This window comes from Diuraphis noxia, unplaced genomic scaffold (assembly GCF_037042655.1).
Source record: "Diuraphis noxia isolate RWA-SAM2 unplaced genomic scaffold, SU_Dnox_SAM2 contig0005, whole genome shotgun sequence".
Taxonomy (NCBI): domain Eukaryota; kingdom Metazoa; phylum Arthropoda; class Insecta; order Hemiptera; family Aphididae; genus Diuraphis; species Diuraphis noxia.
In genome coordinates, this window is record NW_028301715.1 from 11783629 (window position 1) to 11805769 (window position 22141).

A 22141-nucleotide genomic window follows, 5' to 3' on the forward strand; every position below is an offset into this window, starting at 1 on the left:
TTAATAATCTAGGTACCATAACATAATCGACAATTTTTAATAAAAGATAAAGTCTATAAATTATTATTAATTAGTTGATAATGGATACAAATTTATATTATAATATTATCTGGTCTGTTTGAAGGAATTTAAACGAAAAATAAATGTATTTATCACATATTATACTACAATATTATAATATTGTTCAGATTCTACAGATATGATGAAGGTATACTAACACACAACGCATTTGTCGTTATTGTATAACAACATATTTAATACTATGTAATATACCTACTTAAGAGTACCTACGTACCTCGAATGCGTCTGCCTAAGTACACAGTGTACTTATGTATTTGGAACAGTAGAAATAAATGAAAAAGTCATGCATAGGTATGTTGTTTTTAACAAAAAAACATTTTTTGACGTGTATATATACCATTCCGTGTATAATTTAATAACCTTCACTGATAATAAGCTACATTATATTATTGTGCTCGTAGAAAACAACGCATAGTATATCGTATAGTCCATACGATATACTGTTATCCGAGCTATTTTTCTTTGCAGTTGCAGGACATATACGTGTATGGAGGTCCTTGCCGCCGGGGGTTTTATATTTTCGCGTTCGTGACCTTCGTTGCGGACGTCCGGATGTGTAGATGAACACGGCGGACGAAGGGAACGTTTTCTCGTTAATGAAGACGTGCCCGTTTAGGCTGTACAAATCATCCGTTATAGACCAGAAGCTCGGAGAATACATAAAAGAATGCCGTATTGTCCTTATACAGTATCGGACCCGAGCGAAGATTTTTCTTTTCTTTTTTTTTGTTACCACTCCGTTGCTTTAGAGATTTCACATTCACGCCCTAAATTTTAAAAATCAACACACGTCGCTAACAGGGCTGATATTTTTTTTAATTGGCCGCCGTGATAGCACACATTGAGGTAGGTACTCGAGGCGTGTGTTTGGGCGCTGGTAACGAAACAATACCGAAGTTTGCATAATGTCAACGGTGACTTGGCGGAACGACGTAGATTCCCACGTGAAACAATCTTTATATATAAATATAATAAGTATAACATATACCATTCTCTCTCGTTAATAATAATAATAATAATAATTGTTACGAATAACAGAGGTCAAAGGATCTACGGGAAAACTCGTGGGCAAACTTGTCGACCGGTGTTTTAACATAGTAGTGGTAGATATAGCAGTAGCCAGTAGAATATTATTATAATAAGTCGTTGTTGCGTGGTGCATCTATCGAATCGCATTGAATCGCGATGATTGCAATTATTGAACGCCTCGTTTATTATCAAATGTTTCACTGCTTTATGAAAAATATTTTCTCAGAAATATAAAATCATTGTAAATAAAAATAGTTTTGATAAATCATGTTTTTCCTTTTATTTTATAATTATGTGTGATGATTATGCGATGTTTAACGTATTCACCGACATATTATTACCTATGTAGTATTCGATATAAACACAAATATGTGAATAATGAAATTGTATCATACAATTTGTATGGTTACCTAACTAATTACAGTAGGAACCTATTACATATTTTCAATAAATTATTGAAAAGTTATAAATTATGGAAAAGAAACAAATAATGAAATATTTCAAAGTAAATTTATAATTTTAACTGTATATCTCTATACATAATATGGGGATTATTTGAGAAACTTGACTTAAGTCAAAAGAAACAATTGTTTCGCTATGTCATATGTGTGTTATATGCAGTTAATAAATTTGAACTTTCTTTTTATTATTCTATTAAACAAATAAAGATCGATCAGTTTTACTCTTTTGTTAACTTTTCACTTGTTTTTATGTTGGTTTTTTTTAAAATTTAGTATCGAATTCTGATCAGATTGGGGAAGATATCGTTAACCGTAATATTATGCCATGTTTTCGAAAGTAAAAAAAAAAATGAGCAATAATCGACTACAAATCTTAATTCTAAATGAAATTAATAATTACACCTAATGTACCAACTCTTATCTCGCTAATATTTAAATTATTACGAGTAATTCATCGAACTTGTTAATCTTCATCGATAAAATACCTTTCGTTCTAGGTGTTCCCATAAACTCATTATACATAGTATACGTGATAGTTCTGATATGCCTGAAGTAACAACTCATTGCAAAGAAAAAAAATATAAACCAACCCGCGGGATTAAATTAAAACCACCCAGTAAATAATTTGTTCAGAGTATTTAGACTAGGTTATTGCTTTATTTCACATGACGTGTAATAATAGAATTTTAGAGTACCTGAGTAATCTAACCTCATTTTGTACACAATATGAATACGCGATCGTGTATAAGTAATTATTAATTTATGAATTTTTTCATCATATTAATAAAAGTGAGAAAAGTACTGAGTAAAAGAAAAATACAATATTAATTATATTATACTGTAAAAATATTTAAAAAAAAAAACTAGAAAGCATTTGTACGTTATTATGAAATTCTTATTTTAATACTTTACTAAAATATTATAATATTTTATCGTTTTAGCCAAGTAGTTTAATTAGACTATTAAATGTTATGTAACGTACTGAAAAATATTCGTTTATAATCATTGCTATTCTAAAACTTTATTTATAATGTTAATATTGAAACATGAAATGCTTATTGTATGCTTACCTATAAAATAATAAATACAAGACTTTTGTGTATAATATCGACAAATGTTGATCTCGTGTTCTATAAAAAATTTAAATTAATTGGTAATTAGTTTAATAGGTGACGATATTTTTTGACTATAACTAAGAGATTTAGTTGAACAGTTTTAATGTCGAGCTAATTATAGACTACTGTATTTTATTTTTTAAATCATTTCTCCGTGCAATTTGTAAATTTTCTAAAGTATTAAAGTAATACTTGGTATTTTATACAAATTTAGTTTATTTTTGTCTTAGACAATATTTTATGGCAATGAACCAAGCTGATTGGACCCTAAAAACGCTCCACGACCGCCGAGTCCTCTTATAGTCCTTTATCGTTGCTGTCGATCTCGAATGGCGAACCATTACAACAGGAGATTTCCGTCTGAACGACCTTGACGTCGGTAGATGAAAATATTATTATTATTATACATATACTTTTTTTATACGGTTTATTTCGACGACGAGAAGGCATTTGGACATAGCGGGCGGCCGCCGTCATAATTATTATACTTATAATAATATATCTGACTATTGAGTAGACCGCATAGACGCACGGAACGGTTATAACCGCGGGCGCACGCACCAGTTAAGAGAGACGGAGAAAGATATAGAGGTAGTGAGGGAGATAGAATGAAAGATGGAGGAAGACAGAGAAAGAGTGAGAGGGTGTTGAGACAGGTATAAGATTTGCGTGTACTCGCGTCGTTTAGAGCTGTTTTCCAGGCTCAGTTGTGGGTGTCGTCTCTCTGCAATATCCTGAAGCGCGACACACACCCCCGTTGGTAATAATTATATATATATATTTGTATAAAATATAAATAATAGTATATAGACATATATCTGTGCGAACGAGGTTCATTCGTGTCACACATGGCCTCCTAGCCGTTTTTTCCACCGTAATATTCAATATAAACATATGGTCGCACATACGAGGATGTAGGCGACGACTGCGGAGACTTAATTTTATTCTTCTTCCACGCACATCTGGTCATCCCGATATCGAAAACTCCGATGTTCAGGTCGAAAATTGCCTTTTTACTTTACGGCAACCGTAGGAAGTCGTCGCATAAAATCCAAACGTTTTCCATGTACGTATTTTATAATATATAATAATATGACTTTGGTATCGACACACCAGTTTACGTTTCTCCTTTGTTAAAGCGTTTCGGAATTCGCGAAAGATTTTATGAATATACATAATATTTACATGCACACCATGGAACATGAAACTGTTTTCAGATTCATAATAATGACTCTAGGCCCGAAAAAGCGTTAACAGTATAATATGATGGTGATAAAGATTTCAGTAGGTGCATAAAATGTATAATTTATAAAGTTATTATAATAAATATTATAATAATTAATTTTAACTCTAAGTTTAATATTGTATTTTGAACCAACGTTAATCATTGTAAAGCTCAATCATCTTAACTTATATGTCGGGTTAAATCATATGTTTTAGGTTTATCTTTGCTTTTATATTTAATAACCGCTGTTTAGAGCAGGGCCTCACAAGAAGCAGGGGGGTGTGGACATGGAGTACAGCGGACAGGCTAGTTTAGGGGCCCGTCGAAATGAATTTGTAATTTTAAAATGTTGATAGGAATACTTATTATATTATATTAAATGATATATAGGGTCGACTAAAACATTTAGTGGTAGGTGATCAATAATTATTTACTTTACAATGAATAGGTAATTATAAACTGAAACATAATTTGAAAGAAAAATGTTCACTTGGATGAGTCATTGTATAAAAATAATTACAACCACCTAAATATAAAAAATCGAAAAAAAACTAAGCAATATAGATCTTTGTATTATAATACACAAATATTGTCCCCAATCTACAGGATCTTATAAATATTCATTTTTAATGAAATATATTTTAACATTATTAAAATGAAAAATTTATAACGAGTGTTTTTTCCTAGATAAAATCTCGTGTTATGTGTTCTTGTCTCGTAGTTATGGTCTTATGGATATTCATTTTGAAGTTGATTTTGATTCTGATGCCTATATAATTTATTGTTTTTTAATCATTAGAATTAGATAATAAGAGTTGCTATAGTGATAAATATCTCTTCAATGTCGTGATGAATCCAAAAATATATCGAACAAAGAAATCCGTGATATAACGATTTCGTCCGCTGAATATATGCATTAGGCATGGTTAAAATTTTTAATGTCGATAAAAATACTCGAATGGTAATCGTTAATCATAATTAGTCAGATTTAGCAGCATAAACCTGTTTTGCCAATTTACACACTATCAGGTTTTATTTCCGAATTGAGATAATAAATTAGGACAAACTGTTTAATACATCATGGTCATGCAATAAGTAGGTACTTCTATATGTACTACTATAAATAGACCAAAATCTCGAATAATGATGAAGTAAACGCATAGCTACCATGTAATAAGCGACTTAAATGTACTGGCAAAATAATTATTATACCGATGTTTTCTAAAAATTAAAATGTTCAACATCACTAACAAAGCTACATTTATTAGTGAGTAACTTTATACAGCATTATTTTATTCCTCTCAGAAGATAAAACTATTGAAGTGACGAATATCAGCGAATCTTACACACGTTCCTGTTAGATGTACAATTTATTTAAAAAATACATAAAGACAATTGACGTTAACAAATCAATATGATATAAATAATTAATGAAATAGGTAATACAATTATATTATATTTTCTTTTCGTGGCTGTAATGGCTGGTGTTAACACTGTAATTTCCATTATTGCATTATGTTCTTTGAATATACTCAGGGGCGAGTCCATAGCCTTAGTTTAATGGAGGGAAGGGGTAAGTTATAACTAAAATGGTTAACTATATTTTTACACATATATAATATTATATACCTAAGTATTATCAAATAAAGTTCTAAAATCTTTGAAATTACAATAACTAAGTAGTAACAAATTACAACAATATTGTATGTAAATCATCTTAAAATACACAAAACCTAAATCGTTAATATAAGAATTGAAATAAAACCCACAATACAGCCTGGGTGGTATTTGTGGGTGGAATGTAATATATATATATACCACTTGTGTAGTAAGCTTTATAGGTATAAACAACATATCATATGTATATATGTATGTACTTATATTTAATTTTATTTATGATTCAAATCCATTATCTAATGCACATTTCAATTTAAAAGAAACCTACACATTTTGCTATAAACATTAAAACAATCGTGTCTTTAGTTGAATTATTGTGTCCTCAACTATTATTAATTTTCACTAGGTACTAGGAAATTATAATTTTTTGAATGTATAGTGTTTACAACAAATCTATAAATAAGTAATATTTTAAATATAATATTTGAAAATATTACGTAACTAGATATTATTAATGTTTGTAATATGTTTTAAAAATGAATGCTAGTTAGGTATGTAAAAATAATAATCCTCGACAAGTTTTTCCAATAATATATATTAAAAAATCGTGATCTTCAGTGTAATATTTAATGAATATATATAAATTATTTCGTGTCTTGAACAATGGTTACACACCATTTACTCGTACCATAAGAAATTATTTTATTATGACAAACGACAATCGATTGACACTTGACCGAAATGGACTGGAGTGCATTCAAATCGTCAATAATAATAATTGTAACGTTTTCGAAAAAATAAAATAGTTGTATACGTGTCTAATAAAATTAAAATAAACGTTTTATGTTTAATAATCACTTTACAGTCAGTTATCATTTTTTTCGCATTTATTTTGTTTCTCTACAGCCGACTTAACTTGCGGGCAATACTTATGTTTAGGACCGGTTAGGTGTTTTACAGCATACACGCGCGTCTCAATAAATTAAATCACCTTTTCGAATGCGTCCATATGGTCATTACTTGTTCGCCAACAACATAAAAGATTATAATAAGTATAGTAAAAATACTAACCGAATAACAATAATACTAGAGAGAACGACATCGATGCCCGGAGGATGGGATAACGTATTTTGTATAGAAAAAATATATAAACAGAACAGGTTAATAAAAATAAAAAACGAAACGAAATCTGTTGAAAACGTATAAAAAATGGTCAACAATAATATTAAATAGACACATCGGCCACAGGTTATGTTTTTGACGTGTGAATAATTTTGATTATTCGGTTTTTTGCAGATGTGATGTCGACAGCCGTCACGTTTTCGGAAGACGGAGTGACATCGTACTCGCAGCTGTTGTTCGACATTGCCAGAAAACAAGTGGTAGTCGGTGCGAGGTATGTGTATCATTTACTTTATACAATATATAGATATTTAAAGGTACTAGGTAACTACACTGGATATACTGGATACACTTATTTTCTATTATATTATATTGTTCTAGAAACCAATAATATAGTAATATATTATGTATTAGTAATTTAGTATATTAAACTGCACGTTGTGTATAATGTATTTTCTCAAGTGACGTATATATTTGACGGTATAATAACGTTGTTATATAGGTATCGGATAACAACCCAGTGTCGTATAACGTGCTAACGTCGTTGAGTGCCTACTGCCTATGCCTCATACCTAAAACTTTTAAAATAAATATATTTCCCCTTTTCAAACATTTCCCCTTTTCATTGGTTTACTTAAAACAATATCTTTTTTTGTTGTTATTTTTATTTTTATTTTTTTTATCCCACAAATATTCAATTAAAATCGATGGCGATAATAATAGCAACGCAACAGCACGTCTGTTTCCTACAAGTATCCATCTTACTAGTTATTAGAGATGATAATGTTTTGTTGGCTAAGAAATATTATTATTGAATCAATTGCCCACGGCTAAATATCAAAAACGACTCTACAAAAATATTTACTATTTGCTTTTTAAATTTATTGCTTATACAATCATTTACCTACCGTGTTAGATAAAAACACTCCCAAAAACTATCTTATAAATTAATTCAAATTATATGTTATTAATATGTATGTGCGTGTGTTCTATATATTATTTTAATCAATATAACATTATCTCGAATGCAAACACGTTTATATGGGTGTTTATTAATGTGTTTAGTATCAAGAATCTAAATGTCTCTGCATGTCTAATGTCTATATACTTATATTAAATTCATTCGACTTAAATTCAAAATAGTAAAAACGAATTAAACTAAAATATATTCTGAATTACTAAATTATTATTATTTGGATAGTTCTCCGTGTTTAGTTGGGATATTATTTTACATAAGACATTAACAGAACACATTTAGATGGTTATCGCTCACTATAAGATGCATCACAAGTTCAAATAGTACTTTGCTTAAGATAATAAAAATATAGTATTAAAAATACTATGTCGTACAAACGAGATTATAGATCCTAATAATGAAACATGTATTTGACTTTTTATAATACAAATTCTCACTTCTAGCAAAAACTATCAATGTTGTAATTATTGTTGTCTTCTCTTTGTGTTGTAATATTATGAGAAATCATTTCTTAATTCTTAGATAGAGATGTATACTTTTATAAAATAGATTTATATAATAATTTAATGTGCCTAAATTAAATTAACACTGATTGTTATGCTTTTGGTGCTTTAAGTACCAATCGTATTAATAAACCCGTAGTTTATGCGCCAACTTGCCTTTCCTGTTGCTGTGTGACGATTCAATATCGAACAATACGATGACATTGATTTCATCACTCGGGCATAAGCACATATACAGTTATTGATAGTTTTTTTTAAAATTTTATATGTATGGGTTCATTTATTAGCATATAATAATAATAATATTATTATTATTATTGTAGTGTATGTATTATTATGCAAAATTGTTTAACTATGTCATTGTTTTCTTAATGTACATACACCTTTAAGTAAAATAAAAAGGTATTGCATGTTCCTTCTTGCACCACTAGTATTGTGTCCAATCAGTTGAAAACCCATAATATGGAATGCAGGATTCGTTATAGTCGAATCTCATGTAGACATCCAATATAATATAGTACATATTTATATTTGGATGCACTTCAGTAGAACAAAATATCATGATTTCATTTTCTTTTATGTAAAGATATATATAACATAATATGCATATTATGTTTAGAAGGTATTAGATTGCTTATTTTAATAAGTTATAAATTCTTGGTAATTGATATAGTATACATTAATAATTTGGATATAAACTTTTTTTCTTTTTTTTTTTTTTATTAAAAGAAAATATGTACAATCTGTATAAACAATGGATATAAACTTAAGACAAAAAAAATAATAAAGTATACTTGTGTTATTAAAATATTGGAAATAAACAGTAAAATAATGAATTCGAGTAGACTTTTAGAAGTTTTCAAATTTTCTTGAAGCCAACATATTCAGCCTATTGCATATAGACATTAACTTAAGTACCTACACAATAATCGTAGAGCTGCATCTGAGTACACGGCACGTTCGTTTTAATTCACCTAAGGTTCATACGTTACAAGTATTTTTGGTATCTATTGGGGGCTGCATGTTACTTGCGTCCCAAAAAAAAAAATATATTTTTCAGGTAGTAAATTTGACCGGTAAGTTGTGTCCCGTTTTAGGGGACGCAAGTCAGCCATAATATTATCATCGATATCATTTTCAAAAATCATTAAAATCGATAGTATCGTGTCACTAAAATCGATAGTTCATAAATTGTATTTATATATTTGTATTTATATTATTATTATTGCAATTATTATTATTTTGATGACAAAATGTTTAACATGCATTTTTTTATTATTTTTTATTATATTATACTATATTTATTATGACAAAATGTATAACATGAATTTTTATATTATTATTATTACAATTGAATTGAACTGATAATAATTTATTATAACCATTTTTATTTGTATTAAATTTGTATCATCAATGTACATTTTTATATCGATTATATCGATATTTTCGGGACGCAATTAGGTCATAGAAAAAGGTATACTGGGACGCAAATACGCTATGACCTTTTTGAATCTTTTTTTTGCGGGACGCAACTCACCTACTGATAATAATTTCGGACGCAAGTAGTATGCTCCCCTATTGGGTAGTTACTAGGGTTTCTCGACATTTGAATAACAAAATCATTACAAGTGTACATAGTAGCAGTTGTATACTTGTATTAATATGTATATGTACAAATAGAAACATTATCATACTAATCATTAGATAATGCCACAAATGTTATGGTTATACAAATTATATTTTAACAGACGTTTTTAAATAAAAAAAACTTTAATTAGATACTTTGTTATCTTCGGTAAGTTATAAAATACTACAAAGTTTTAATAATTGACTGCTGTAATTTACGAAAAGTTTTTAAAAATTGTTATAAAATATTTTTATATATATGGCTTTATTGTTGATAGGTTATAAATCTTATAATTTATATTTAATACTATGCTTAAATTGAATAAAACAATGTTTCTAAAAATAGCACATAAATAAATTAAAAAGTAACATTTTATTTCTAGTAAAGAAGAAACTTTAAATTGACGAATAAGTGAAATATTGGTGTAAAAAATATGTAATAGGTACCTATTACACATCATTTTCTCTATGTTAATCATTTATAAAATGTATTTTAAGTAAATACATAAAAAATACTTTTTTTTTTATTAATTAAAGGCTTCAAATACAAAGGTTTATTAGCCTACAATGGTTTACATGTTTAATTTATAAATATAATGGAGATTTGATAGTTGTGATGTGCTGTCTTAGGTTCTTGTCTTATATGTTGGTTGTGAGGTCAGCCATCTTGATGAAGTTTACTATGTTTTTTTCTTGTCCTGGTCCGAGTGCGTCTTTGAGTGAGGAGGTGTTTATGTTTGCTTTTGATCTGGCGTTATGGTAAGTGGGGTATTCTAGGAATATATGATTAACGGTGAGTTCGCAGTTGCATGTTTCACACCTGGGTTTGAGCTCTCTACGCATAAGATAGGAGTGGGTGATTCTAGTATGTCCGATGCGTACTCTGGCGATCATGGTCTCTTCATGTCGTGTAAGCTTGACTGGAGGGTCCGGCCATTTTTTGGTTAATGGTTTTATTTGTCTGAGTTTATTGTTTTGGTTGGATTGTTTTTCCCATTGATTCTGCCAGAGGGCGTATAATTTCGTTTTGAGGGCGCGGATTACATCGTCGTATGTTACATGTGGGTATATTTTGGTGTCCGGAGAGCTAGCAGCTTTCATCGCCAGTTCGTCAGCGAGTTCATTACCGGGGATGCCGATGTGAGATGGAACCCACATGAGTTTGATGGATTTGTCGGTTGAGAGGATTATGTTTTGAATGCTTTGGGCGAGGTTGCATTTTGTATGTACGTTGGCTATTGAGGTGACCGCGCTCATAGAGTCACTTAAGATGAGAACTTTAACGTGGTTTGAGGAGAGTGCGGTTAATGTGGCTTCAAGTATGGCGAATGTTTCTGCTGAGTATATGCTGGAGAGAGGGTCTAATTTATGAAGACTATTTTCATCCCTGTGGGTAATGACTAAACCGGTTTCATTCGTTGTTTTGGAGGCGTCTGTATAGAAGTGGTAGAAATTTTTGAATTTGGTGTTTATTATTTCGTAGAACGTATTGATGATAAGACTATGCGGTGTGTTGTTGTTGAATTTGGTAAGTTCTGTGTTGGCTTCTATGTGATTCGTGTTCCATGGAGGGATTGTTGGGAACGTTTCTTTTGGTTTTATGTTGCTGATGTTGAAGGATATCTCTTCGAGGATGTCGTGAAGCTTTATATAAAGCGGTTTGAAGAGGTGTGATAGGGTTCTGAGATTGTCCTTATTAAGCCAGTTTGGGGAGTAGACATCTTTTTGGCTGCGAACTTTGTAATTAGGTACTTTTGTCTGATATTCAATGGTAGGTTAGGTTAGTTTTTTATCGCAGTTTCACAATTTTCATTCCACCAGGGGACTTTTTTTTTTGAAAAAATGGTTTGCTTTTGCCTATTGTGTATTCAGCGGCTTCGTTGATAATACTTGAGAAAGTTTCGACTATGTTGTCTATGTCTAATGATGGATTTGGTTGGAGAAGGGTTTCGAATTGTTTGGTTGTTAATAAGTTATCGACTTTGTTCGCGAAGGAGGGCCAGTCGGGGTTTCGTAGGAGCCATTTGGAGGTTGATTTTTCTGTTGGTTGTGATTTAAGAAGTCGTAATTTTATAGGCCAGTGATCATTGCTATTGTATGCCGTTTGTACAGACCAATCTATTGATCCTCCTAACGATGAAGATGTAATTGATAGGTCGATAGCAGAGGAAACTGTTGTGAGTTACATTATGTCTTGTGTAATTTCCATCGTTGAGGAGGACTATTGAGTCGTCTTCTAAAAGTTTTTAGATAGTTTTCCCTCGCCTGTCCGTGAAGTTGGATCCCCTAAAGTATTTCTGCTATTGAAATCGCCGAGTAACATGTAGGGACGTGGTGTAGTTGTTTGATGAGGTTCTCAAGGTCTGAGAGATTGAGGTCAGTGCTATCCGGGGCATATATGTTGCATAAGCTGATTTTTTGATTGCTGTTTGAAGTTATTTTTATGGCAATTGCTTCTATTAGAGTATTAAGGGGAATGCTTTCATGTTCTGATGATGTTGAGGCAAAGATGCATACCCCTCCACTGGCTCTGGCGTAATATAATACTTTTTTTGTAATCTACCAAACTATTACACTTGTTCTGCGCATATGTCTTATCTGCTTTACTCATTTAATTATTTACTTAAATGTAATGCCATAATCATAATATTCATAATTTTTTTATACACTCGAACACTACTATGATTTCGTAAATAATTTTGACTGAATCATTTTGATAACCCTATTTATTAGTTTTACAATTATTAATAATGATGTTTATTTATTTGATAACTTCAGAGTAGCAGCCCTCACGTATTCATTTCCTTTTTGGCGTATCTTAAATAGAAAACAATTTATACTATACAAATACTATGGTATGGGCCACGAGGACATAAATATATTTTTTACTTTTTATTTGTCACCATGTATAAATATAAAATGTATACTATTTTGTAATATTGTGAACCAAAGACAATAGTTTGATTGTGAGAACAAAATAAAAAATCGGTTCTTTTGACCTTCGATATTGTAATACACAATAATGTATTTATTAAGTTGGATAACAGTGTAAGCCTAATTTAGCAGCCTAAAACATAAAAATTATACGCACTTTATAGCGTTATTAATCACAAAATAATGATATAGATTGTAGCCATAATAGTTTTTACATAATATCAAACACCAAAATTTATTTTGTTACAATATTTATTTTTCATAACATACAATTTCTATGAGATAGAAGTAATTTTTTTGTATCGATGGTTATAGATGATACTATAATAATAGTTTTTTTTTTTTTTTAATGGCTAATTATTATATATAAGCAGGGTTCATTAGGCTCCATATTATGTTATTTAACAAAAGTCATATAAACAATACAATAGGTAATAATAAGAAACTTATAGCCTTATAGGTAACTATTTGCCTGTATAAAATATATTTTTTTATTTAGGTACCTACTCCTGAGAAATGAGATGACGTCTTTCTGATTGGTGATCGGGACCAACTAACAATAATAAATAATTATTATATTTTTAATCATTGAAAAAAAATAGTTTATTTTCTATCAAATTTTAGATAATAATCGTAAATTATTTTATCTTAAATTAAACGTAGGTATAATTAAAAGTATATATGTACCTATACGTTTAATGTGAACTAAAATACATTATTTTTATTGACTCATTAAATTATTTAACTATAGGCTAAATAGAATGATTGTTATACATTTCAATATGTACAATGAATTAAAGAACTATTATATATATATTATTATTATTATACATTTATTATTATTAGTGACAGTGACATTTTCATATTTTGAAATAAAAATAAAATTTTGATCTGTCATGATTTGGTTTTTTCGAAATGCTGTGTGATTGTGTAAAGTACCTAGGTATTATAAAGAAAATACTATAAATATTGTTATATGGTGTCCCAGTATACCACATTCCCACTGTAATTGAAATCGATTTATATTTTGTTTATACTAGTTTAGTGAGTGATCGTTATTGTTAATGATTTTTAGAAGTTATAGTATTTTTTGTCATTAAGTTAATAGTCATAAAGCTTTTAACAGTAGTAGAAGTAAGTATTTTATTAGGACTTTCTCTGTTTTAATACGAGCACACAATTTATTTAGTTTTATGTATAATTGATATAAGCAGTATGAGCATATAATGTATTCAAATTTATCCTACCTATTTAAGTATAGTATTTGAAAATTTTTATTGAGTGATTATTATTCTCAAATAAAAGAAAAACCACCTTTTGTATTTTCAATATGAGTAGTTATTATAATTAGTAATTACCTATATTTCTATAATAATATTATGGTCATCAGTATAATTGTTGGATTCTTAAATCTTGTTGTTCTGAAACATGTAAAAATAGTTTTTCATTGAGTTAGACATTCTTTATTCATATTTAAACGGAAAAATATCCTAGTTTTCAAAAATTGCAATACCTTATACCACCATTGAACGGTTAAAAATATACGACATATTAATATTGAATTAGTAAGAATTTAAATTATTAAAATTCATAATTATAATTTAATAACGATAGAAATTCTTTTGTGTATGTATAAACATTAAACAGATTCTATATTATATAGTATACATATTTTATTGTAATATCCTTTTCATGCTGTTTGCAGATAGTAGTAATTTTTATTATCATAATATTATATTGCTTCTTGAATAAAAATCTTAAATTTTTATGCATCATGTATTCCATGACTGGTTATTATTGATTGTTGGTATATAATTTGTGTTTAATATGACAATACTTCACTGCAATATTTAATGAACTTATAGTAATTATTAGAACAGTAGATTAGTAGTTTAATGTCTATTCACTAAATATATCTTACATCTAGGTACTTAAAGCCTATGATAATTTTATAATTTCATTGAATCTTATCTTTATTCGTCGGGTATAGTTTCGTGTCTACCATAATAATATTATTTAATTAATATTCAACACATGAGTATAATAATCAAAATGGTCACCCACACACATGGCTACATAATATGCGTAATGATACTTAATTATTATTTATAGCTCCTGTGACTACTTGATAAACTACACATTTTAAAATAGATTCTTGACTCTGATTTCCGGTTCCTTAGATTGAGTGACCCTAAGTTTTTAGTTTGCGTGAATGATTCTTACAGCAGCGATGTCTTGTCGTGACCCTCGTAATAAATTTAGTTTCAAACATTTTCAGATATTTTTGGATCTTCTTAAGAAATAAAATAATCATAAATAATCTTGTCAACACTACGTTACTACATTCCACGTTGCGTCAAATATTTCTAATTAAGTACGAGTGACACATGCCGTAATCTTTTAAAAGTCATACCTGTATAATATTTAGAAACCATTCAAATTACTTTGTAATACAAATTATTCATCTGGGATATCCCTAAGCTAAATCGATGTTTTACATCGTTATACGTTATTCAGATAATATAATTTAATGAATATTTAGCTTAAGAATTTCTAATTAATGTAATATTTGTGCAAAATTTCCTGATAGTATTTTTACTAAAATTTTAAAACTGTTGATAATTGTAATGGAGGGTATACAATTTGAGAAGTTAACCATTTTAAATATTTACCAGTACCATAATTATTATTATATCATTCTACCCTGCTACTGCAGTACATAAGGAAAATCTTTTGGTGTGTTGTAAAAAAATTACAGTTAGGTATTTCAATAAACAATAGTTATTGATCTCCTATTTTAATTATTTAATTATTTTTTCTTTATCTTCTCATAGAAAATGTTAGTTTTAATACTACCTAATAATGTATCGAACTCGTGACCAAAGGAGATACAAGGCCTCAAAAAATGATTTCAGTTTAATTTTTTCATCGAATACTTTTCACTATTCTCTCGATTCAACGATGTCACTTAAATTCTGTGATAATACCTCAATATTATTGATGTATGCAATCCGCTGACCATTTATTAATTAAATATCTACTTACACTTATCAATTATTTTTTAAACACAATAATAAACCTATTCACCGTACCGCTGTCGCGCATCAACGGCATACAGTCCAACACCTGCCCGTGGCGACCGAGGCACGCGGTCAACACTCAACACGGAACGATAGATAATCATCATTCGTGTATTCGTCGCATAAATTGTATGTATATAAATATTTGTGTTTGTGTGTGTATATGTGTAAGCGTGAGTGTTAGAGTTACGGTGATAGTGGTGTTGACACGAGTGTCGTCGTATGCTCGAGGCTAATTAAAAAATAAATGTTCGGTTCATACTATTCCTGTCACTTTGTGGTGGACAGCGGCATCCAACGTTGTTGTTTAACACTCACAAACGCACGGACCTGTAGTAATATCGCAATGAAAAGAAATCAGTCCAAAACAGCAACATAACATACTCGATTGTTTATCGTCGAATAGATTTTATTTAAATACTTGACTTTTTTCGTTGTTACAATATTATATAAGTATCTCGATTAACGATAAAAATTCATTAAATTTACAACTGACAACTTGGTATACCAACTATACATCATATACATAGAACATAATACTTTAATATAGCTTTGGTTAAACCATTTTAAGGTTTTATAATGTCGGTAAATCTGTATTGTCTTTTGGGTGGTACTGCTACCAAATACTTGTATACCTACCTATTATAATTTATCGTGACCAATTGTTTTAGATTCTGAGTGGAGCGAGGAATGTATTAGTTTTACAATGATGTTTATTTCTTTTTATTTTTTATTCTGTAAACACTTATTCTCCCTCTAAACTTGCTCAAAAGTATCAAGTGTAGCATCTTTTCTGAAAGGTAATGTTCTTGAGCTGGTACTTTAAACAGGTTATTTTTCGATTTTTGAAACGGTACTCGAAATAAAAGCGTTTAAAGGAGAAATGAAAGCGAACTTAAGAAAAGTGTTAAAAACGTACGATTTCACGATTTTATAACATTAAACGGACGACGTTTTCTACCAGAAATATTGCTTCAAATGAAAAATGACAACAGATCTTTTTTGTTGTATTTTGGATATTTTATTCCTTACGGTTTAAAGTTCAGAAAATTTTAGCCTTTTTTGAGCTATTTATAGACATTTTAATTTCGGAAGTTTTTTTGTTGTATTTCGGTTAAAAACATTCGTAAAAACTTTAAATCTGGGTTGTTTAATTATATTATCCTTACCTAGACATGGTAAAATTTTCAAAAAATTTGAGCGACTTTTTAAATCTCAGATTTGAAATTTTTTAATTATCTACAGGGTAATTCTTTTATCAAACAACACTCATTATTTCAAAAACTATTGACTTTTTTCAAATTTTTTTTTTTCAAAATTTTAGAACCATCTTGTTCTAGAACTATATATTTTTTTAAATATATTCACCCTTTTATCAGGTTAACCATTATCAACTTTTGATTTTCAAATGACAACCTATACTTAAAATTTCATAAACTAAAAAGGCTATTTTTTCAATGAATTTTCACGTTTAAATTTTCATTTTTCGTTAATCCGTTTACAAGATATAGCCTCCCAAAGTTGGGTGGTTTAGGGTGGTGTTTGTGTGTTATAGGTGTATGTTAGGTGGCCTCCCGTAAGGCTACCGACTCAGCGACAGCCATAGGCAGACTGATGCCCAACATCGGCGGACCGTCGCAAAGCAAAAGAGCGCTTCTTGGCACTGTGGCAAACAGTAAGATGTTGTACGCCTCGCCGACCTGGGCCGTCCGCGGGACAAAAACGGCTAAGAATCGCGCAGAATTGGCAAGAGCGCAGAGGGCCGTCGCACTCCGCATAACACGTGCCTACAGGACAGTCTCGGCCGACGCTTCGTCAGTATTGGCCTCAATGCTACCTGCAGACCTGTTAGCAACAGAGAGGGCTAGAGTTCGGGTTCGCCTGGACGACCAGACTGACGTCGTCCCGAACACCGTTAAAAACCAAGAGAGAACAATCAGTATTGCAGCTTGGCAAGCTCGGTGGGACCGGTCTGATAAAGGCAGATGGACATACCGGCTCCTCCCTGACGTTGGGCGCTGGTTAACAAAGCCACCGCTAACCCTGACTTTCCGACTGACGCAGGTGCTTTCGGGGCACGGGTGCTTCCGGAGCTACCTGAAGAGGTTTAATCGGGCGGACGACAGTTATTGCGTATACTGCGTCAACCCCGACGACTCTGCTGAACACACGGTTTTTACCTGCCCGAGATGGATTGACGACCGCGTTCGGATGACTGAGATTATGAGGCGACCTCCGAACGCGGGTGACGTTGAGGAAATCCTGTGTGGTCCCCTGTCACATGACTTGCCAGAAGACGCCCAAGCCCGAAGAAGAATTATTAAACAGTTCGAAACTAATCGCCTGGAGTTCATCCGCATGGTCGAGACGATTCTGTCGACCAAGGAAAAGGATGAACGCGAGGAAGAGGCCTTGCGAAGGGCATAGGGGAACGTGCGACCGCCCTGATGGAGAACGAAACATCCAGAGTGGTAGACTCCGGTCGGCTCGCCAATCGGATGACAGGCACGCGAATTCAAGGGCGGCGGACTCCGGTCAGCCCGAGAAGAACAGGAAGAAGCCAAGTAAAACTTGTAATGTAATTAATATTTGATAATGTCAATAAACGATGGCGGCGCCGCGGAAGCAATGCGAAAGCAGATCCCGCGGCGTCGTCGGTTAAAACAGAAAAAAAAAAAAAAAAAAAAGGTGTATGTTAGGTGGTATTTACACACAAACACCATATAAGTGTTGTTTGATAAAAGAATCACCCTGTATATATATCTATATATCTATGTATCCCATAGACAGATTACAGATAAATCGTCTCCGCTCAGAATCGTTTTTCGTATACAATGATATAATATCATTGGATTCAAATTTAATACCATCTAGTAATCCACTTGCAACCTACTGTGCGACCTAGCTGAGCGACATCCACAACTTACCCACTTTTTAATTTCAAATGTGTTATAATAATTGATTTGATTTAAATAAAATTTCATATCCATTTAGTTATAAAGGGAAAATTCGTTTCCTAGAGAAATAACAAGAATAATAAACATTATAATTGAGTTGGATCAAATGTGTACTAAATATCAGGGTTTTAATCATATTTAGATTAAAATATAGTTATACTTGAAAATAATGAAAATATAATATTTTAGGGATTCATTTATTTTACTATATTTTATTAATCCTACATTATGACATACCAATACGTAGTTTTTACTAACTATAGTAAAGTTATTCATTACCATATTTTACCTGCAATAATAAAAGAAAATGAAAATTAGCACTCATAAATATTTTAATGACCTGTATAATAGTATACATACCTACATTAGTAATGTCATGTAGAGCAAACAAATTCAAAAAATAAAATTCCAGGCAGTATAATATCTTTATAATATTATGTTTAGTATTAATTTTTTTTGCATGAACCATAATGTTTTATCAAAACGCGTATAAAAATGTCATTGCCCGATGAATTTGTTTTGTACGGTAGAAATAATTTACAAATTCAGTCTACAGCCCACTAGAACAGCATGTATTTATACAATATATATAATGTATAACATCTAGTCCAGCTGGTTTTTTTCTTCTTAATATGTGAACACTTAAAAAAAAAGAAAAAAGTTATTCAACTAACCGAACAGTTACCGCGGCACACCCGCCGTTTTCTATTCTATATACTTAAAAAATGTTTCGATCATTCGATCATATTATTATCGAGCGTATATTATATATATACCTATATAGTTTTATATGGGTATGATAAAAGCAGCGGGTTTTATATGTGGTGGTATATATTATACACGTCGCGTTTCCCATAGCGCCCGTTATTATATGATATGAAACGCGAGATAGTTGGACCAGTCAACTCAATACATTACAATGGTGAACAAGGGGCACTCGCGTGTCACGCACACTGCACGCGGGGCTATCAAAATCCATTTTTTTCCCATGATTTTTTAAAAATTAAACATTATTGTTTAAACTTATTCAGGTATTAGGTATTTAGGAACAACTTAATAAAAGTAAAATGATTTTATATGCTTATTTTATCTATTGACATTTTGATATTTTATTTATGTTCGAAATCCAAGTTCTTTGATATCAACTCTATATTATTATGTAAACGAGTATTTATTAAATCACGTATTTTTTTTTTTTGTCGTGTTAATCGTGTTATCGTTTTACGATCGTGTTGTGTCAGGATCGGTAAACGCCGATATAACATCATCTATTTTTATTCATATACCGCCTGGTATCTACATATTATCATCTCGATCAATAAATTTGTAGGTACACAGGCAATAGGTAAGTGGTGGAGAGTTCCTGAATTTTTCACCGCAGGTATTTTGACATCTGGTCGCCGCCACTGGATCGGACGAACATGTCGACGTGCAAAGAGAACCTAGAGAAGACTTATGATATATGTATATATATATATATATATATATATATTTGTATATTATATTATACAAGTAGAAACAGACGAAACAGTCACAGGGCCTGGGGGACGTTCTCATAACACATCTTCCGCCGTTGAACAGCGGCCAATGCAGTTTACCCCGCGAGAAACGAAAACAAGCAAAGGAAGAAAATAATAACCTCTGCCGTTTTTATAGTTTCATAGTATTATATATATATATATATATATATATATATTATACGCAAGTGTACTGGTTTATTGGTGTGTGTCTGTTTCGTGTGTGTGTTTGTTGCCCTGCACTTATATGGCCAATGCCTTTTACGGGGATCGCCACCGCGGTTGTCGTCGTCGTTGTCGTCGTCGCCGCCACTGCCGCGAGCCGTTCGTCCGAGTCCCGTACAAAACAGTCGTCGCTGTATACTACAGCGACCTCCTTACCACGCCACCGCTGTCGATCCTGCACGTACAAGTGAGACCGGGTCTTATATACTAGGTATACTTTTCGAGATGTCTGGACGAAACGTGTAGGTTAGGTTATAGGTATGCGTGAAATAAGACGGAGAAATAATACATATATATATATAAAATAAAAATAAAATCACGTATATGGAATCGATATATTATTATATATTATGTGCAGTAATATACGACGAGTACCTACGACGTATCCGGTGTGTTCCGCGCGTTTGACGAGAACCGTATTCCGCGACAGAGATCCTGTATGCGAGGTCATTGAGCGCTATACGCTTCTCAGAAAGAAAACGGACGTTGCTTGCTTGATGTACCTAGACTGTATACCTTTTATTATTGCGAGCCTATTAAGTATATATGTGATATTGTGATATTCCTAAGTGTTATCGGATGAAACTAGACATAAAAATATCCATCCTTTTGCGTAGTCCAGTTAGGTTAAAATAAACCGCGATGAAAAATAATTTGTTATTTCGACATGTGGTATATTATTATTGTTATTATTATGTGGTTAGTTTACAGTGATATATAATATAAAACAGGAAATATATTCGGTACCTATTATACGATCCAATGTATAAATCGATTTACGAATAGTATATATATGTGGCCACCAACGCGAAAATTTCTTTCTTTTTATACACAACAGACGTTTCGACCAGAAATCGACCAAATACTGTTCGTAAATCGCTCATTATGCGGTTGAACATTAATGTATACTGTTGTCTATATGCGTGCGGGCAATGCGTTGCTGCTGCTGCAGTAGAGGACATCGATCGCGCGGCTGTCACAATAATTCGTCTCGGCCATGTACGTATAAATTGTATAAAATATAAATACGCGTCCGAGGTTCGGCTGTCGTTATATTTTTTTTCGCGTAATCGGCCGAACAAGAACGCCATATAGCATACGAGAACTCGTTTCTCTTCGTCCTGCAGCGTTAATAATATACGGGCAACGTTCATCCTGCGCAGTAGGTGCCGTCGGCGGTGTAGAAATCAACGGTTCAAAAAGTGTTCGGCTGCGAACACAATGTTTCTTGGATACGTTTATGGTTTACTGAAACTTTAGACAATTGGTGTCAGATTTCAGCAGCATGTTCATGTCACAACAACAAAAACCTCCATTTATTATTAATTCGTTAAAATTACCAATTTAAAATACATGTATTATAAAATATAAATACATAATATTAGAAAAGTATTATAATTTATAATACATAACAATATCATTATTCATTATTGTATATATACTATATATACCATAATATATATATATATATATATTGTATTATTGTAATGTTATTATGAGTATATATTTTATTTTTTGATTTTTTTCGGTTAGTACGTTGTAATGACTAATGATATAATATATTTCAGCCGTGAATACATAAAATATGGCACACGTGGAGCGTGCTACTCGTTTGCAGCGAGTAAATTGTTGTTATTATGTCTCGGCCTACGTATGTTTTTTTAAACTATTTT

General features: G+C 31.2%; 1 protein-coding gene and 1 pseudogene across 1 annotated transcript in view; one reads left to right on the forward strand and one right to left on the reverse strand.

The window, feature by feature from the left end:
* Positions 1-22141, forward strand: part of Sema5c (Semaphorin 5c) — a 52175-nt gene that overhangs the window by 13905 nt on the left and 16129 nt on the right. Inside the window, exon 3 of the mRNA XM_089228204.1 lies at positions 6825-6924. Coding sequence (XP_089084330.1) covers positions 6825-6924 — 100 coding nt within the window. The remainder of the gene's footprint in view (positions 1-6824; positions 6925-22141) is intronic.
* On the reverse strand, positions 10367-11530 carry LOC149054904 (uncharacterized; annotated as a pseudogene).